Source organism: Zophobas morio, unplaced genomic scaffold (assembly GCF_036711695.1).
Source record: "Zophobas morio isolate AGI-343-1 ecotype UQ-CSIRO unplaced genomic scaffold, CSIRO_AGI_Zmor_V1 ptg000004l, whole genome shotgun sequence".
Taxonomy (NCBI): domain Eukaryota; kingdom Metazoa; phylum Arthropoda; class Insecta; order Coleoptera; family Tenebrionidae; genus Zophobas; species Zophobas morio.
Window position 1 is genome coordinate 11593720 of NW_026972109.1, and position 17330 is coordinate 11611049.

Here is a 17330-nt window from a genome sequence, read left to right on the forward strand (position 1 = left end):
TACGTTGTGTCTATACTTGTGATTTATCACTGCATTAATATTTTTTTTTATTTGCTTATACAAGCTGACTTAAAAAAAAAATAATGAATCAGTCAATTGATCAAATTAAGAATGATCCACCCCGTTTTCTCGAATGTGAGAATGCGCTCGTCTTTATAACAATAAAATAATGATGAGGTAAGAACTATAATAATAACATTCAGAATATTGTGTTCAATTGAGGCTGATTAATAATTTTTGTGATCTGTTTTGAGGCAATAAACTCATTCAAATCAAACAAATGTCTACGTGACATTCTTTCGATGTACGAGTATAAACATAAACATTTTAAACATTACGCATATTGCTCAGATGGCACTATATATCACTTCCAGTTCTGGTGAACCGGATTACATGTAGTTAGGATAAATGTATTGCAAAACAATACAAAATAATAAATAATTACAATATTTAATGTGATTTCGACCGATATGTTTGTTCTACATATATTCAAATGGAAATATTCAAAATTTTAAGGGTGGTACGATAATTTTGATTGTGCAAAATGCAAAACTGGCCACTTCCGGGCGTTCCAATAATTTAGGACTTGCAGCCAGGCAGCCACCTGCACACAGAGCTGCCGCCTTAGTTTTGTTTGCAATATCGTTTCTCATTCTTATTATTAGTATTATTGCACCAACCTAAGTTGAAATACGTGTTCCTGAAAAATGATGATTGACGTCACCACAAAATTTTGTAAAGTAAAAGCTTATTTGGAACATACGCATGCTTCTTTACATTTACTTTAGCATTACATATTTACATATATTTATTTAAACTTATAGGGGTTCTCATAAAAAGATAAAATCCGCAAAATCAAATTTTACAATTTTTCGAAAATGCTGGAAGTTTCATTGTACGTACTTCAGGGGCGAGGGAAGTTCTGTCGAAACAACTTTTGACCATTTTGTTAATGTTTACTCTTGTTATTAATTATCAAAATTACTCAAAAAATGGAATTGTTCCTTAAAAATAGCAGTTGTATTTTTCTTTCTTGAAAGGTTCCAGAAATGATTTTATTTTTGGTGTTTCGTCATGTCTGCTTTGAATCATTTCTTCCTCTATGAATTCTAGTAGCCTGAAAAATAAATTTAAATATGTTTTGGAAGGTGCCCTTGTTTTCTTACCATCATGATCTCGAAAATAAAAAAAAACGAGGCAAGTTAAACTTGATTTTTAAAGTAATCAGTTAAACAGAAAATTTGAATCATCGTTTAAACATCGTTGATGTGTTCTTTTTAATTTTGTTTATAATAGAGTAAAAAAAATAAATACCTTCCTATCACTCTGTAAACGCTGCATATATTTTGTAATGTAATGTATCTAATTCATCCATAGATCTACGCATAACCGTCGACCTGAAATAAACCTTCATGTGGAATCTGTGGTGTACCAGTACTTATTTTTCATCCAAATTATACAAATTACCACATTAAATAAACGGAAAAATCGTTAGTAGAAACACAAATCATGCATTTATTTAGCTGTTATTTACAGTTACTAAAAACAAATTGTTTTCTGAGTGTTGGTGTTACAAACTTTAAAATACTAACGACCATACAGGCAATAAAAACTAAGTTACATTACAACAAACCGATCACCAAGACATTCTAAACAACAAATAAAGTGGTATATGTATAGTAAAATGTATAAAGTATTTACATGAGCTACCTATAATAACTAATGGCACCGTTTGTACAAATTCAAATTTTACTGCTAACCATCACCAGAGTATTAATACTGAGTTACCATTAATTTTACAGTCACACTATTTTGGTATTCTATCCCTCAAATAACTCAAAATTGAGGCCGTTCCTTGTTCCAGAATCGCATATCTGGGTTGTCTAAAGCAATTGCCTTTTAACTCAAGTGACCTGAAACAAGTTTTTGATTCAAGAATGAAAATATTGATAACTCACCTGATTTGCGTCACGTTTCCTAGTTCTGGCGGAATCTGACTGATATTATTGTTTGTCAAATCTAAAGTCGCAATTCTTTTGAGGTTTTTCAAACCATCTACATTAATCTCAGTAATTTTGTTATCACTAGCCAATAAAATCTCCAATCCTACCATACCATATACACACTCTGGGATACTAATAAATCTGTTACTACTGAGTATGAGCTCTCTTAAACCAATTAGATCAACCAAAGAATCAGGCAAAGCACTCAAACAATTGTTGCCCAAATCAAAATATTTCAAATTGGCACAGCTGCTTATAAATTCGGGGATTTCAGTGAGCATATTCATGGATAAATTTAATTCGGATAAATTATCAACCAACAAATTTAATCCACCAGGGACAGTTTGTAGTTTGTTTTTACACAAATCAATCATTGTAACTTCTGCTAATTTAGCTTCCTCAAAAACACTATCAGGTACTGAAGTTAGCTGCTTTATTGTTAAATTCAAAGCACGGGAATGTTTCATAGTATACCTAGAAAACAACTTAAATAAAATTGTCAACACAAAAACTGGACATACCTATCAGGGAAGGTTTTAGGTTCATAAATGGCAACATTTGACACTTTTTGTATATTTTCAAGCTCCTCACCATCAAACTTCTCTTTTAAATGCTTAAGTAGGCGACACGTGCCTGCTTTAATAATATCAGCCCTGATTTTTTTCAGTTTATTACCATCAAGTTGTAAATTTTGCAAGTGAGGCAATAAACCCAACGAATTTGGAAGACTAAAAACACATAAACAATAAAAAAATAATATAGTGTGTCAATCATACTCAGTTAAATCATTGTTGGTCAAGTCTAAACGTATCATGTGTTGCAACATAGCTATCTCGTTCGGTAAGGCTTCAATTTTATTATCTCTTAAATCTAGAATCTTCAAATTAGGCATATTTTCGCAAAATTCGGGGGTCACTTCCTGTATTAAAAATATGAGAGTTATGCAACCAAGTATACTTATACTACCTTGATGTAATTGTTGCCAAAATAAATTTGTTGGACGTGGGTGCTCCCTTCAAAATCCGGGATTTCTTCAATGTTATTATGTTGGGCGTACAAAAATTGTAATTTAGTGAGTTCACCCAAACTCGGGAGACACACTAAATCGTTATGAGTGACATCAAGCTTGAGCAAACCTTAAAATCTTAAATATTAAATGGTTCATTTGACGATGTAAATGTACCCCTTAAATTAACAATGTCAGGTGGTAAGTCAACTAACTTATTATGTGAGAGGTTTATTTCAGTTAAACGCACCAAAAATCCCAACCCTGGAGGTAGTTTAGTTAAAACGTTATGGGATAAATCCTGGAACGTACTTTTAAGTTTGTGTTATTGAAGTTATACTACTAATACCAGTTGTTGCAACATCACCAAATCCCCAAATCTCTTTGACAATTTCCCCAACTGATTATGAGCTAATGAAAGCACTTGAAGTTCACTTAAATTATAAAATTCCATTGGCAGCGCGTTAATTTTGTTATGACTAAGATTTAGTTTTGTTAACTTAGTTAAATTACCAATTTCATGTGGTAAACTTAATATGTTGTTATCTTGCAACTGGAAGTAAAGTTAATCGTGTTTAACTTAGTTAGTCGTATAATTACATTGAGCACGGTCAGATCTTCGAACATTCCAATTTTTCCGGGGATCTCTTGTAAAACATTTGAGCTTAAATCTAAATAAGTCAACGACTTAAAATGCCACCAGTTCTCCTCGTCAGGTTTCTTATCAAAGTCAATGTAAGTGGCAGTGTCTTCGGGGGTTAGATCATACATTGTGAACATTTTTTCAGGTACTGGAAACATCACGTCACTTTAGTGCTAAATTACAAAGGTTGCTTTCTTTACCATTAGCCAGGCTACGTCCAGATAAATTGAGCTGTCCTGTTCTTCGCACAATTTTAATCATGGCCTTTGAAAGTTGACTGTCATCTTCGTCTTTAGTTTGTAAATGAAAGACAGGAGTTACTATTTTACGTCTAGATTTAACGCTGGATTGTTTGGCCATTTTTAGGACGCGTAATTAGTGGAATAATATTGATTGACTATCTAAACATAACCTTGTCTATTATTATGACAATAGGTATGACCTTGAGGCAACCCTGGAATGACGTTTGTGGGTTGTGTAACTGCCGAGTTATATAAAATAGACTGCCGAAAACCATTGACATATATTGCTTTATACCTAGACGTTTATTTAAATAGTCGCAACCATGGTACAAGAAGACATGGTATGATATTGCGCAGTTTGTGTGACATCATGTGGATGTCATGTTCGTATTTTCATTATCAACGAACCATACCAAATTTTGAACAGATGTTATTAGCATCTGATTTCAACTTAGCACCAGTGTTGTTAAGGGGGAACGGTAGACAAGAGACAAGTTTGAATTGGGCGCCATTTGTTGCCTTAAACGTAACCAGCAATTCTTCTTTAAATCTACCTGACGCGGTGGGATAGACAACTACCGGACGTGGGTCATAAAAGCATGTAAGCCGATAATGCAGAATAATGATAATTTATGACAGGGGGCCCACAACATACCTTCAGCACAGAATAATCATTTCTCGTATTCTTTTGACATATTAATTTTAATATTAATATGTCAAAATTATTATATTATTCAAACACAATTTAGACACTGTAGAGCAAACAAGGCTTATCAAGCCCGTCTATTAGTTTATTCGCCTAAATGTATTATTAATACCGTTTTCAAATTACACCTAAATTGAAAAATCGAAAACTTAATAACTGAAACATTTTAAATGAAAAAAATCGGTAAACCAAAAAATTGAAAAATCTATAAATCGAGAAATTGAACAATCTAAAAATTAAACAATTTAAAAATCCAAGAATTGGAAAACCAAAAAATCTAAACCGAGAACTTGAAAAATCGAATAATCGAGAAATCAAAACATCAAGGAAAACAAAAAAATTAACGGAAAATCTAGAACTTAAAAATTGAAAAATTAAAATACATATCGAAAAATTGAAAAACCGAGAAATCGAAACATCAGAAAATGGAAAAATTGAAAACCGAAACATTGCAAAATCTAAGAACTAACCCAGTAAACCAGTTGTGATGTTGACGTGACAGGTACGTACTCACAAAAGAACAATAAGTACATCGCATGATTATGTCTTAACGATATACCTGGAACGTAAGCTATATAACATCACAATGGAGTACTCATGCTATGTAACAAACACGTAATGTTGACTACATTTACTACATATCTCATTATTATGTCGCAGCGATATAGCTTGCATATAAGCATTTAAACATCACACTGTGGTACCCCTGTTATGTAACTAACACCTAATGTTAACTGCATTTACTAGATATCTCATTATTGTGTCGCAGCGATATAGTTGGCAGGTAAGCCTTGTAACATCACAATGGAGTACTACGGTTATGTAACCAATAAGTAATGTTAACTGTAGTTACCAGATATCTGATTAATATATATATATATATACATGCTTCGGAATATTTTATTTTTATTAGTTAATTATGCAAAGTGTTTTTCAGTTGATTTTACAAAATGGCATGTTAAATCAAAAATTAACGTTTCTGACAGGGCAACAGCAAAAAACATTTAAAAACATACATATCGAGTATTATATAGCTCTATTTTATATTTATTATTTATGTTTGTGTTGCAAGTAAATAGTATAGGTATTCATAAACAAAAGATGCTGAGTCTTAAAAAAAGAAATTTCTTCTCTGTCTTAAATCTTGCACAACCGAGATGACGCCAATAGTGAGTTGCTCTTAATTTTTTTTTCATATTATATTTCCTGTAATTATATTTATTTATAATTTATTTTTATATGTCCATAACGACCTGCGCTTTATAAAACAGAACAAAAGACTTAATACACATAGTTTATGATCAGAATTAAAAAATGTTCGATCTAACAGGTAATACGAATTAAGACTAGTAATGAGACATTATTTTTTAACCTCTGCCTATGCGTCACTGCCAAAAAGGAACAATTATACATATACAGAATTTTGAAATGAGCTCGATAAATAAAATGATATATTTCATTATTTTATTAATTCTAATGCAAAATATGTTGATCGGGAACAAAAGCAACAAAAAGAAAAAAAAACGAAATTAAAAAACTAATCTATTTCAAGGTCAGCGATATCGTTCTTAAATAAAAATGAATTAAACAATTTCTTCACTTTCATCGTAAGGAAAATAAATAATAATTTGAATACGAAACAATAATTGAACATCGAGTTTTGTGTATTGACTTTCGCATTCAGTTATAGGTATATCTGTTTAACATTAAATTTTCAAAAGTTTAGATTTTTCCAATGTACTCTTGGGCTCTAAAATAAACTGGTAATGTATAATTTATAATTATAATTGAGTATTTTCGTGGTTAATCTTTAAATTATTATTTATTCAAAAAATTCACTTAATTTCATATCTAATATGTAACTAACTGAAAACTGATAATAAAGCAGCAGATATGACGAAATAGTGTAGACTTTTATTAATGTCGGTAATAGAGTGTATGTATAATAACTAGAGAGCGGAAAATATGCAGCAAAATTTTGGGAAATATGATCATATGACATGCATCAAATTTATGCAAATATGCAATAACTTTCTTAATATATGCAGAGATATGCAATTGCATATGCTCCAAAAATAAAAAAAAGCGTAATAACCGAACTAAATTTGTTTATAAATTGCAAAAACACCTCACCTTTTATTACAAAAAATACATAAATCACATTGCAAAGTGCTTAATTAGATCTCACTGACAAATAAATGACATTTTTTAAGATAATATTCTTATACTCAAAAATAAATATTTGTAAACAGAACGAATTAAAAAATAGTAGTAATCGACTATTTAATTACTATTTTGGTAACAATTTATTTTTAAATATTTTTCGAAATATTGTAACAAAAATTTTTCCGGTGATTCTAAAGTATGTATTTGTAAATAGAAAAACTGCGTACTGCGTCCACAGATGTAAAAATACTTATCGGATTAGAGCAGTCACAACAAAACACAGTTCCTTCTTGAAGAATAAGTTCAGGAAAAGGTTTAATTCATAAATTAATTTGAGTTATCTACACATTGACACACATCTCTATCGCTTTAAATACTTAAATGCAAACTCACGATGAAAAATAATAGGATAACGTCCCTTCGACCATCATAAAACACCATTAATACAACGAACAAAAATATTGAAATGAACGGTATTTCCAAAAGTAATTAGGACCCGAATTTACCTGGAAGGATGGCTTAACACCCGGTGGTTCCTCGAAACTACTATAAAACCCAAACCTTTCCCAGTTATTTGAAGCTCAGGACAATATTTGCAATATGATTAATGAAATTTCGTTTTTCTAGAAAAATGCCGATCGAATGGCATTTTTTTTTTTCAAAGTAGCACAAAAATTGATAAAAATGCAAAATATGGACCCGTTACGTGAAATATGCAGCAGAAGGTAAATATATGCAAATATGCAATTTTTTTATAGCTGTTACTTAGTTTATATCGTGGATTTCAAGCCGATTGACTCAGTCCGATCCGATTGAAACTAATGGTATAAACGCTGCAGATCGAATGTTGAAGCGGATTGACTATCAAAATTCGATCCGACAAACTAGTCGGATCGAATCGAACCGATCGGATCTAAGACGGATTCAAATGCTTGAAGATGCGATGTAAACGGGCTTGAACTTTTATAGGTTTATTATTTATGTTGACCACTTCACAGATAAAAAGAAATAATGTTACACTATTATCTTTCTCCAAACGTCAAACTCAAACCAATTTCAAACTACAAATCAGTAGATCGAACGGACTGTTTTCCGTGATATAAACGCCCGTAGATTAAAGTGAGTTTGACAATTTCGATCGTCTCGAAATTCGATCGGATCGAAATCTACGATATAAACAAACTATGTATTCATTTTTAATTAGCATGATTCGTTCACATATTAAATATCAAGACTTATATGCAAAAAATAACGGATATGCAAATTTCATAAAATCCGCTCTCTAATAATAATCAATACATCGGGTATGTTTCTGTTGTTGTCTTCGTTGGACACCACTGTATTTACAGTATCTAAGCAGGTATACGTTTCCGCCCCTAAAATCCCACGTGCGGCATCCTTTGCCCACATAAATACAGTACCTGGAATGAAAACAGAAACAGAAATAGTTTTACAACACCTTATCAAAATTTAAAAAAACCACTATGGTATTATTTGAAATTTATTGTTAAAGATTATATGGTCAATTAGATGTGGGTCGTCGTATTCTTTAAAAAGTGACCTTCGTCAGTGAGTTCGTAATGCTTAATTAATAATTATATTCAGAGCGAAAAATACAACGGCTTTATTAGAAATATACCAAAGACAAGTTTTTTTCATTGTAATAATTTCTAAGAATTATTTCTGTAAACTTGTTTACTTGAAATGTTATTTTGTAAGTACCTGCTTGGCAAATTATAAATAGAACATCTGTAAGGTGACCAGATTTCAAAAGTCCGAAATCGGAACATTAGTTTCCATTTCCATCGTAATCTGATATATAACTGCTTTGAATATTTTTAATTATTTTATTCAAAGTAATTAAATTGCTGCTCCAGTTTCAAGAAACAAATACGGAACATCTTGTTGAATGTAAATCATGCGGCAATGATTTATTCAGTTTCCATTGTGACTAAATTTTTTCTTTATTTTTGCTGTGTGTTGCTTAGATGAAAACAAATGGCACTGAATGAGGTGTAGATCTTGATATTTTTTCCCCTGAATTAGGACTAGATAAAAGAAATTACTTAAAATTTTCTCTACTTCGTGATGTTGTGGTTTTATTTTCCGAACTTATTTCAGAGTCACTCGATATATACACATAAAAATATTTTCTTCTTTTCTTATTTCAGGAACTGCTATCGTCCCAGATAGGTGGTAATGGGAAAAAGAACAATGTGGGCGGTATATTAAAAAAAAAAAAAAATTCAGTGAATTTGCTGTAGTTTGTTTGTTCGGTAGGAAAATTCCAAAATGGCTGGGACAAAAACAATGAATATTATGAAAGGTATTTTTTTTTTTTGCAATAAATATAATTATTACAATTTTTATTTTTGAAGAAATTACAATGAAGACCCATTCCGCAATAGAAAAAGAAGTAGAACAACGCTGCTCAGAGTGGCTACGGCATTCTAGTCAACGCCTGAAGAAAGAAAAAACAACGACAGTTTATAGTTTCTGTGTCTTTTTTTAGGTGTAAATTATATTGTATTATTTTCGAATTAGGAAATCATATATATATTTATTTATTTATATTATGCATTTATATTATGCATTTATATTATGCATTTATATTAATTTTTATATTTTATTACTTATTACATATTATATTTTTTCAAACATTGAATAAAATAATAATTTACTGTAAGCTCTAAATTTTACTCTCCATATCCATATCCCTAAATGGTAACTAGATTTTCTGAAATGCCTATTCATATCGCATAGATCATGTTAATAAAATATACTGAGAGTCATATGTTTACGATGTTGCGATATATACGTAACGTCTATGTCCATTTAATACGTTATATTGGCGTTTAAAATAAAACGTAACAGATACATCAAAATATAGAGAATCTAGCGACATACTAACACAACGTTATGATGATGTACCAGCGAGCACGTCTCTAGTCTGAAACAGTGTGGATGTCACCAGTATGTTACAAGCATGGGTCACTGTTGATTACATTACATAGCACAGGGAAAGCAAATGTACGCAGTTTGGGATGTAACAGCTAACAAGATCGTAGACAGAGTTAAGTGGCATTAACATCGTTACGACGTAACTGTGTTTACTGGGAAAATACTGAAAAATCACAATTGAAGAAAGAATTGAAAAATCAAGAAATAGAGAAATGGGAAAATCAAAAAATCAGTTAATCGAAAAATTGAAAAATCTAAAAATTTAGAAACGTCAAAAATTGAAAACTGAAAAATAAAAAAATTTTAAAATCGTAAAACTGAAATATCGTAAAGTTAATAAATTGAAAAACTGAAAATTTTTGAAAAAAAAAAATCATATCAAAAACTAAAAATTCAAAAAATCGAAAAATTGAACAATCAAAAAATCAAAACATAGAAATCCCAGTAAGTTGATAAATAGGAAAATTTAAAATACAAAAATTTAAAAAATCCAAGAATTGAACAACAAAAAAAATCTAAGCCTGAAAACTCAGAAAACTGAATGATCGAGAATAAAAAATCTAAAATTTAAAAATTCGACAAATTGAAAAATCATGGAACTGAAAAATCGAAAAGTCGAGATAGTGAGAAATCTAAAAACCTAAAACTTTAAAAACTGAAAAATTAAAATATCGAAAAATTTAAAAACCGAGAAAACATAATATCAAAAATTTGAAAAATTGAAGAAACGAAATATTGCAAAATTCCAAAGCTGAAATACTGAAAAACCTAAAAATGGAAGGAAAATTAAAGAATCGAAACAGTGAAAAAATCCCAAACTGAAACATTGAAAAATTGAGAAACGGAAAAATGGGGAAATCAAAAAAATTGGTCTAAAGAGTTTAGACAGTACTTCCCTCGCTATCGGAAACGTGACGACTGCATGCCTATTATGTTTTTTTTCACATTAGATTTCAAAGCATTCGGTTTTGTAGTTCCTGATTAAATCAATAAAATAAATTTACGCCTTCATTAAATTTTTTGAGTCACCCTGTAAATCCGAATCCAAAAAATATGAATGGAATGATAAATTACAAGAAGAGACTCATCATATTTTGTAAATTTTAAATAGGATTATACGGCAAACTTTTGAGCTGACGTCATCAATTTTTTGGAGGGGATAAGCAAATATATTTTGACTAAAAATTTATTATGCTCTTTATAACCTTAAAACATTTGCAAGATTTCAAAGCATTGGGTTTTGTAGTTCCTGATTAAATCAATAAAATAAATTTACGCATTCATTAATTTTTGGGGTCATCCTGTATATGCAAATCCAATAAACATGAAGGGAATGATAAATCACAAGAAGAGACTCATCATATTTTATACAATTTAGATAGGATTTATTCAGCAAAATTTTGAGGTGACGTCATCAATTTTTTAGAGGGGATAAATAAATATATTGTGATTAAAATGGTCCTGGTTTAATAGCAAAAAAATATTGTTCGCCTATAAAACAAGCTCGTCTTAGACAAAGTATTCGTAAAAAAAAATATGTCGTAAAAAAATTTACGTATGCTGGTCCCGACTGCGATTGTGGTTTAAATATTTTTTAGAAAATCCTGTCATGGATGTAGAAACATTTGTGACAGCCAAAGAGGTTTTTTTGAGAAAATTATCTTTGAATTTAGAGCAAATTGAAATAGACACTAGGCAACAGGCACATTTGGACAAAAGAAAGAGAAGTTAGGGTTACGGCTTCAAATTTTGGACGTATTTACAAACTTAGACCGACTACAGCAATAGCTAAAACTGTGGAGTCTGTTGTACAGTACATTTAGAGGTAATAGTCATACATACTATGGACAGCAAAGTGAGGAAAAAGCTGTCAAGTGTTTTGAAATAAATAAAAATATAAAAACTGAACGGTGTGGCTTGTTTATTTCAAAACAATTTCCTTACTTGGCTGCTAGTCTAGATAGGGTTCTAGAGGATAGGAATGCATTAGTCGAAATTAAATGCCCTTGAAAATCGCAAGATTTGTCTCCCGAAGAAGCGGTTAGAAAAAAATAATCAAATTTTGTACATTGACAGACAGAGAATTGAAACTAAAAAAAATCATGATTACCACTTTCAAGTCCAGGGACAAATGCTTGTTACGGGTATTTCACAAGTTCATTTTGTTGTATGGACACCCAAAGGAATAAATATAGAATAAATTTATAAAGACGAAGAAATATATGTAAAAACTTGGCAGATTTTACTTTGGCGCATTATTGCCCGAAATAATTGATTCAAAAAGAAAGAGGAACCTGCCTTTGCGAGAGATTCTTTAAAATAAATAAAATTTGGTTCTATTTTTTATGTACTTTAATAATTTATTAGGAGTACATTTTTCATCACCAAGACTTGCATATTTTTATTATAAATATATTTTGAAAATCATCTCTCTGCAAATGAAAACATATACGAGCACTTTTTTCGAGTAAACAATGAAGGGAAAAGTTACTGGGCGTAGGGCTTTTTTAAAACACCTCCTTTCTGGGATAAGTAGTAGATACACTTAGCTACTTATACGTGTTAAACAAAAGCTGTATTTTATATATTTTTTATTATTATTATAAATATGTTTATTAGTTTTATTAATTAACAAAGCAAAAGATACATTAACAATAATATTACAATGAATTTTTAGTAATCATGTGTATTGAAGTCAGGATCCTGAGTGGAGTAAAAATATTATAGTCCCCAGTTTTAATTCGGTTTTATGATAGTACCTCATTAATTTAATTTCCTTAACAATAGATTACTACGGCCGGTCCTGGCGGCTTGTTATAAAACTGAGTTCCTTGTCATAAATTAGAAAAATTAGCCGAGAACTCTAACAATCAGCTTATGCTAGAGCAGGCAATAAGGATTTTACCTGGAACGTCGCTTCCGTAAATTTTAGTGGCGCTCCTATCGGCAAAGTACTGAACTAACTGCTCAAATTCTGTCGAATTGATACCCATTTTTTTCAATAATTGTTAGTTTTTGTTAAAAACTCTGCTAACCAATAGATCATTAATTTTCCTCTGATATTCCTGTTAAAATTATTCGACGTATTTTGCATTAATTTATGGTATATTTTGCGCCCTGTAAAAAGTGATGTTTTATCCATGTGCGAATTTTCAAGCGATTCTATGATGGTTATGACTCAAAAAACTTAAAAAGAAAACATACAATGGTGCTTTTTTGCGATATTTCTCAGCCATATTTTTTTAGTTGATTGAACTGGTCTATGCGCTCTAGAATATGAAAAAAGCTGTAGTTTGATATAGGACACATCAAACTGCAGCTTTTTATATATTTTATATATTAATATCATTTTTTCATACAAAAAACCAAAAAAATTTTATACGTCGTCTAGCGAGTCCCTTTAAATAGTTAACTACAAGTAGTTAAAAATGTAGTTCAACTACTTTCGGTGAAGTTAATTACGTATTTAACTACACTTTTGTGGTTCAACTATAATTTTGATAAATTTTTAACTACAATTTAACTACATCTTTAATTACATTCTTGAACAGTCTTTTCTAAATTTTGTTGGATTTTAGAAAAGAAGCAGGTAATTTGTTGTTGCAAAATTAACAGGTAACAAGGACAGGTACCTTTTCCTGGTATTAACAGGGATATCCGCTTTTTAATCCCTAATTTTGTAGGTCTTCGACTCCTCCAAACTGTAAGGAAAATCTCCTTGTTCAGTTGCTCAGTTCAGTTCAAGCTGTTGAAAACTGTGTCCTGTGTTCTGTATTGTGATAACCTAAACATCCCGCCTAAATTGACAAGTGAAAAAAATTCGGAAACCCGCGAAAAATGAAAAAAATTGGCCTTGGCTGTGATTGTCTAACAAAATGTTAGATACGTTGTTTTTTTTGTGGCGGAATGCGTTAAGATGCAAGTGGTGGACCCCAAGGTTGGAAAAGTACAGCTAAATAAAACACCAAATGTATGGAGGACACAAAATTATTTATTCCTCCATTGACATAAAACAAAAGAAAAAAAAGCCGCGACTAAGTTGTGTCCGTTGAAGACACAGCTTAATGCTCAGCTACAAAAAAAAAACTTCGAATGGAATCAAATTAAATGTTCTGAAACAATGCAAATAGTCATTTGAATATCACAATTAAAAAAAAAACAAAGAAAAATCTGAATCTCAATTTCATTCTAGAACACAGCAAAAATACCCATAGAGGGCTTTGTAGCACGAGCGGAGTTTGGGGCTCCTGGTCGTGGCTGTTCTCCTACGCACGACGGTGATTCTATCTATCGCAAGCACTGCTGCACAGCACATTTTCATGACGAACATGTCGTATGAGCAGGCCGTTACGGTCGCAAACTCGTGGTTGACAGCGTCACGTCGTGTCGACCTCCCTAACTTCTATACATCCTGCATCCTTTGTGTAGATGGCGCAATAAATCCCCCCAGCTCGACTAGGAACCGCACCCTGCGCTTCTACCACGTATTTCGGTGTATTTAACCTCATTTACATTTAAATGTTCAATTTTTATGACTTTGATATTAAACTACCGCCGAACAAGTGTTAAAGTTTCAAAAAAAGCAATTAACATTTAAATTCGCCATGCACTAGCAAAAATTTAAACAACAAATAATTCTGATCTGAGATGATTAATTGTGAGATGTAAATTTGCAAAGCTAACAAAGTTACGTGAGTTTAATATTTACCACATTTTATCAATGATTCAAACAAAGAATTTACATGAAGTTCAATTATGTCACACTTTATCAACGATTCAAACAGAGAATTTATATGATGTTAAATTATGCCATGATCCAAGTGATTGGTTACGTAAAACAATTAGGTTTGAGAGTTTATATCGTAGACTGTTTATCCCAAAAAATACAAAATGCGTCCTGCGTTGAGAGGAAATGTGCGTCACGGTGATGTGATGATATGATAATAATGACGATGATAACTGCCTAAAGGGAAAAATTTATAATCCCCCCGTACCTCAATCCACGATATTATGAATTCGACCGTACTTTCACGGTCCTTTTCCCAGAGTGGGACAACGTTAGGTTAATTCAACTGCCGTAAATCAATTATTAACAATCTTGTGTGAAGAATTAGGAAGTAATGGAACATTTAAGTGTAAGCATCCAGAAACTTATTCATAACTTTGTAAACAAAGGTGAATCCTGACTAAATGAATTTCATGAAAACTCCTGCAAGTACTCAATCTCAACAAATCTCATGTCTGTTAAATTATCTTAGAATCAGTTAACGATTAAAATCCTAACATGATCTGTGAATTTACAAACAATAATGTTAGCGTTGGTTGAAAGTTCACCTATTTCCGCTTGGCAAAAACCGCCAGAATTAGCTGCACGTGTTGGGAAAAATGTGGCGTCGTCGTCGTTACGATTAATGTTCGTTAAACAAAGGTTTTCTCCTTTTTTTAACTACCAAACCAACTAAACCTAACCCAGCTAACTCACCAAGTGGTTTTCACTCACGACAAACCAAGAGTGACCCTCTCCTCACCCTCTACAAAGCAAGCACCCCTCTCTCACTACCAACCCTCTAACTAAACTTCCTTAGAAGAACTACCGGCTATCCAACAAGAACTAACGTGCACATGGTTGCCTATGTTTAACGATTTTCTTGATTGATTTATTTTTAAATTCAAATTATTCAAATGCGATTTTGCGCCGCTGTTAATTTTTTTCATCGCGAAATTTTAATTCAAATTCGGTCACCACAGTATCCTGCGTCTAATTCAATTTTGCGATTGAAAATAATTTGCAAGCTATCTTTAAATCAGAGTTCTTTAAAATAATTGAAGTGAATGGTGACAAAATTAAAGCGAAGTGCCAATTTTGCCACGGAAATCAGGGCATTATAAACGGTTGCAATAAATCAGCCACCAACTTTTTAACACATATAAGGGTAAAGGTCGATTTATAAACTTGTCGTTGACGTTGCTGTTCGTCGTTGACGTACGAAGCGAAGGTATGTGTCGTTTATATCATTCGTTGCCTATTAACTTTCGCCGTTACGTTGCCGTTGCCGTTGGGTTTTCAACCAATCAAATTGCGGTAGTGTGCATTGCTTCCAACTTGACGGAAAATCCCCCGAAGTAGGGGGACATTTTTCTGGTTGACAGCACTAATTCCACGAAAATCAAATTTTGATAGAGATAATGAGGTCCACTAATAGTAAGCCATTTAATTACTTGTTTACCGAAACCCTCATATTTTAAATAGCTACCGTCATTTTCTACACTGTAGCTTTCTGTCAGTACTTATGCATTGTTAAAGATAGTTCTCGACGTCTAAATCAACAAGATTTATTGCTATTCATCAAATATGGATCTTGCAATTAAGCCCCGCCTCTCGAATTGACAACGAATGAAAAATTCATCACAATTGAGAGCTGAGATCGGGGCGGGTATGGGTGGGGCCTAATCTTTAGTTTTATTTTTTTCTTAATATACATAGTATTCTTTAACAACACGATACTCTAAAACATGTTTAATGTTAGTGAAGTTGTTATAATTAGTATTTTATCTGTATTTTTACTTCCCGAGCGTAAGCAAAGGAAGTATTGTAATCGAGTCCGTCGGCTGACTCTCTACTGTTACATTTTCTTGATCTTTCATGACCCCCAGAAGACGAAGAAATAAGTCTCCCGTTTCCGTCTGTCTGTCCGTCTGTCTGCCGTCCCGCATTTTGATTGAATTATAAGCGTATCATATTTAAACATTGTAAATTATATTAATTATGTTTAAAAATTATTTAATTATATCGTGAAAATTTATAGCGTTGACAGACCAACTTCAATCGTTTCAAAAATTTCCCCAAAATTTAAATGTTATCGAGTAAACGAATCACGGAACCCGATAAATTAAAATTGAAGTCGTACTTACTCTGTTTTCGGTACTTTTTGGAAAAATATTCACTTTCGTTCGTGTTCACAGTAGCAACACGACACATTTTCACTTATACAGGGTGACTGCGAAATAAGTGCAAATATTTTAACCACGGCATCCCCCACCCTAGTAGAGCCGAAATATAGAAAAAAGAAATTAAAAATCGAATGGGGCAAAACCCCCATGAACCACCCTCGATACGAAGGCACTGAGCCACCTTGTAAACAGAGTTGGAAAAACGTTCGAATAAAAACGACCTAAACACTTTCAGTTTCAATTAAAAGTAAAACCGACTTTTTGCTGCTTATCATTCGTTCATTCATTTACTCATTCATCGTTAAAGGTCAGTGTGAAAGTTTTTTGGTAATTTTGATTCTGACGGATGTTTGGTCCTTGTCACAACGCTTTTACGTTGTTTATTGGAACAGAAATAAGAGCAACTTAGAATGCTACTACCTTTTTACAAGAAATGTTAAAAATGTTGTCCTTGACTAGCAATACAGGCGTCAGAGCGTCGCAAGAGGTTTGTTGATAGGTAAAAAAACACCGGAGTAGCGGGTGTCACTTTCACTTGTTGAAGCTCTTCGATAATTTCTGGACACTGTTGATTTCCACAAACGAACTGTTTCATCCAACTGATACACATTTATCGAAAACCGTCTCTTGAAATCGTACTTGTTGACGACTA

At 32.0% G+C, this 17330-nt stretch overlaps 1 protein-coding gene across 2 annotated transcripts; it reads right to left on the minus strand.

Moving 5' to 3' along the window:
- Window positions 1–881: 881 nt before the first annotated feature.
- Window positions 882–4103, minus strand: LOC135141607 (leucine-rich repeat-containing protein 40-like). Of its 2 annotated transcripts, XR_010282406.1 has the most exons (11): window positions 3853–4103; window positions 3610–3800; window positions 3359–3562; window positions 3187–3310; window positions 2970–3139; window positions 2780–2922; window positions 2525–2731; window positions 1959–2477; window positions 1789–1913; window positions 1315–1397; window positions 882–1117 (listed from the first exon to the last, which is right to left on the minus strand). XR_010282406.1 is itself a non-coding variant. In XM_064072866.1 (9 exons), exons 1-9 carry the CDS (start codon window positions 4010–4012, stop codon window positions 1808–1810), a joined length of 1824 nt encoding a protein of 607 aa, XP_063928936.1. In that variant the 5' UTR covers window positions 4013–4103; the 3' UTR covers window positions 1491–1807. The 2 variants fall into 2 exon arrangements, 1 of the variants encoding a protein (XP_063928936.1); XM_064072866.1 differs by lacking the exons at window positions 882–1117; window positions 1315–1397 and having other exon boundaries at window positions 1491–1913.
- Between the last annotated feature and the right edge of the window lie 13227 nt (window positions 4104–17330).

What these genes read in the sequence shown, in the direction of transcription:
- LOC135141607 (XM_064072866.1), bottom strand. Translation starts at nt 4,012, where the DNA reads ATGGCCAAACAATCCAGCGTTAAATCTAGACGTAAAATAGTAACTCCT. An exon ending in TGGACGTAGCCTGGCTAATG is followed by an intron (nt 3,801 to 3,852) that starts GTAAAGAAAGCA and finishes TGATGTTTCCAG; the next exon opens with TACCTGAAAAAATGTTCACA. An exon ending in GGAAACGTGACGCAAATCAG is followed by an intron (nt 1,914 to 1,958) that starts GTGAGTTATCAA and finishes AACTTGTTTCAG; the next exon opens with GTCACTTGAGTTAAAAGGCA.